At 60.6% G+C, this 1353-nt stretch overlaps 1 protein-coding gene across 1 annotated transcript; it reads right to left on the bottom strand.

Annotated features, from left to right (window-relative positions):
- Positions 1-519: 519 nt before the first annotated feature.
- LOC104617558 (stromal cell-derived factor 2-like) lies at positions 520-845 on the bottom strand (the record flags this gene model as incomplete). Its single annotated transcript, XM_010282909.1, has 1 exon — positions 520-845. A coding segment is annotated over one exon (317 nt), but the record flags the coding sequence as incomplete, so codon positions are not given.
- Positions 846-1353: the final 508 nt, after the last annotated feature.

The raw sequence follows: 1353 nt of genomic DNA, 5'->3' as shown, positions 1-1353 counted from the left end.
CTGGGCGCGGGGGAGGGTTTGGGGTACACGGAGGGGGTGAGTGATGGAGCACAGCTCCCGGGGACCGCAGCCCTTCGGGTGGTCCTCGGCCGGAGGGGACCCGGGGCACGGAGGAGAGAGCTACAAGGGAGGGGTCAGGGAGTTTGGGAATCTGCTCTGGGTCGAGTCTGGACACTGGGCTCAGCTTTATGCTGGATTTGGAACAGGGGAACCTGCTTTGTGCTGGGTCTCAGGCGTCAGGCTCTGCTTTGGGTCAGGTCTGGATATTAGGATCTGCTTTGGGCTGGATTTAGGATGTGGGGACCGCTTCATGTTGGACCTTGTGTCAGGTCTGGATGTTGGGATTTGGGGCACGGGGATCAACTCCGCATTAAATTCAGGATGTTGGGATCTGCTTTGTGTTGGATTTGGGGTTCTGCATCCTGGCGTGTGTCAGACCAGCATGCAGACAGAGGCTGTTCCCTGGGTTGAGTGGTCCCAAACACTGCAGGGCAGCACCCAGAGGCTCGGTGGCAGTCTGTCTGTCCATCACAACTCAGCATGGTACTGCTCTGCTTTGAAGATCTCACTGGGCTGCATGAAGATGCCCTCCATCACCTTCCAGTAGTTATTCTGGCTGGAGGCAGCCATGCCGTGCACCTCCTTCTGCCCATGGATAGGCCGCCCGTACTGCTCCCCCGTCACTGAGAGGAAGACGTCGGTGGAGGTGTGCTGGAAGCGCACCTCGCTGTCCCGCGCCCAGTAGGTCCCGCTGCACACCACCGTCCAGTCGTCCAGGTAGTCACCTTCACCGGCCTCCCCAAATGCACTCACCTCCTGCGGGTGAAAAAGAGCTTGTTTGGGGGCTGGGATGAAGAGAGGGGAGCTCAGGGGTGTTGAGTTGGGCCCAAAGGGCAAGGAGAGGGATGCCAGAGGAAAGGGCTGGGTCTAGGGGACAAGCTGGGGGGCCTGGTTGGGACTGGGGCTTGGTTGGGACTTGGAGGGTCTGGTTGGGACTGGGGGGGCAAGGAGGAGCTGGTAGGAACTGGGGAACAAGGTGGGACTGGTAGGGACATGGGTGACCTGGTCTGGACTGGGGAACAATACAGAGCCAGTAGGTACAAGGGAGACCCATCGGGGACCAGTAGGGACAGGGAGAACCTGGCAAGGACTGGGGATGTCGTGGGACTGGCAGGGACCCAGCTGGTACCAGGGAACAAGGCAGTGCTGGTAGGGAGATGGGGGACAAGGGGGACCTGCTCAGGACTGGTAGGGACAGGGAGAACCCAACTAGGACTGAAGAACCGGGCAGCGCTGGCAGGGACCCGGGGGAATGGAGGGACCCGGTCTGAACTAGGGAAGAAGGTGGGGCTG

This window comes from Phaethon lepturus, unplaced genomic scaffold, assembly GCF_000687285.1.
Source record: "Phaethon lepturus isolate BGI_N335 unplaced genomic scaffold, ASM68728v1 scaffold24762, whole genome shotgun sequence".
Taxonomy (NCBI): Eukaryota; Metazoa; Chordata; class Aves; order Phaethontiformes; family Phaethontidae; genus Phaethon; species Phaethon lepturus.
Note: the sequence above shows the minus strand (reverse complement) of the source record. Positions and strands in the feature narration are given on the sequence as shown.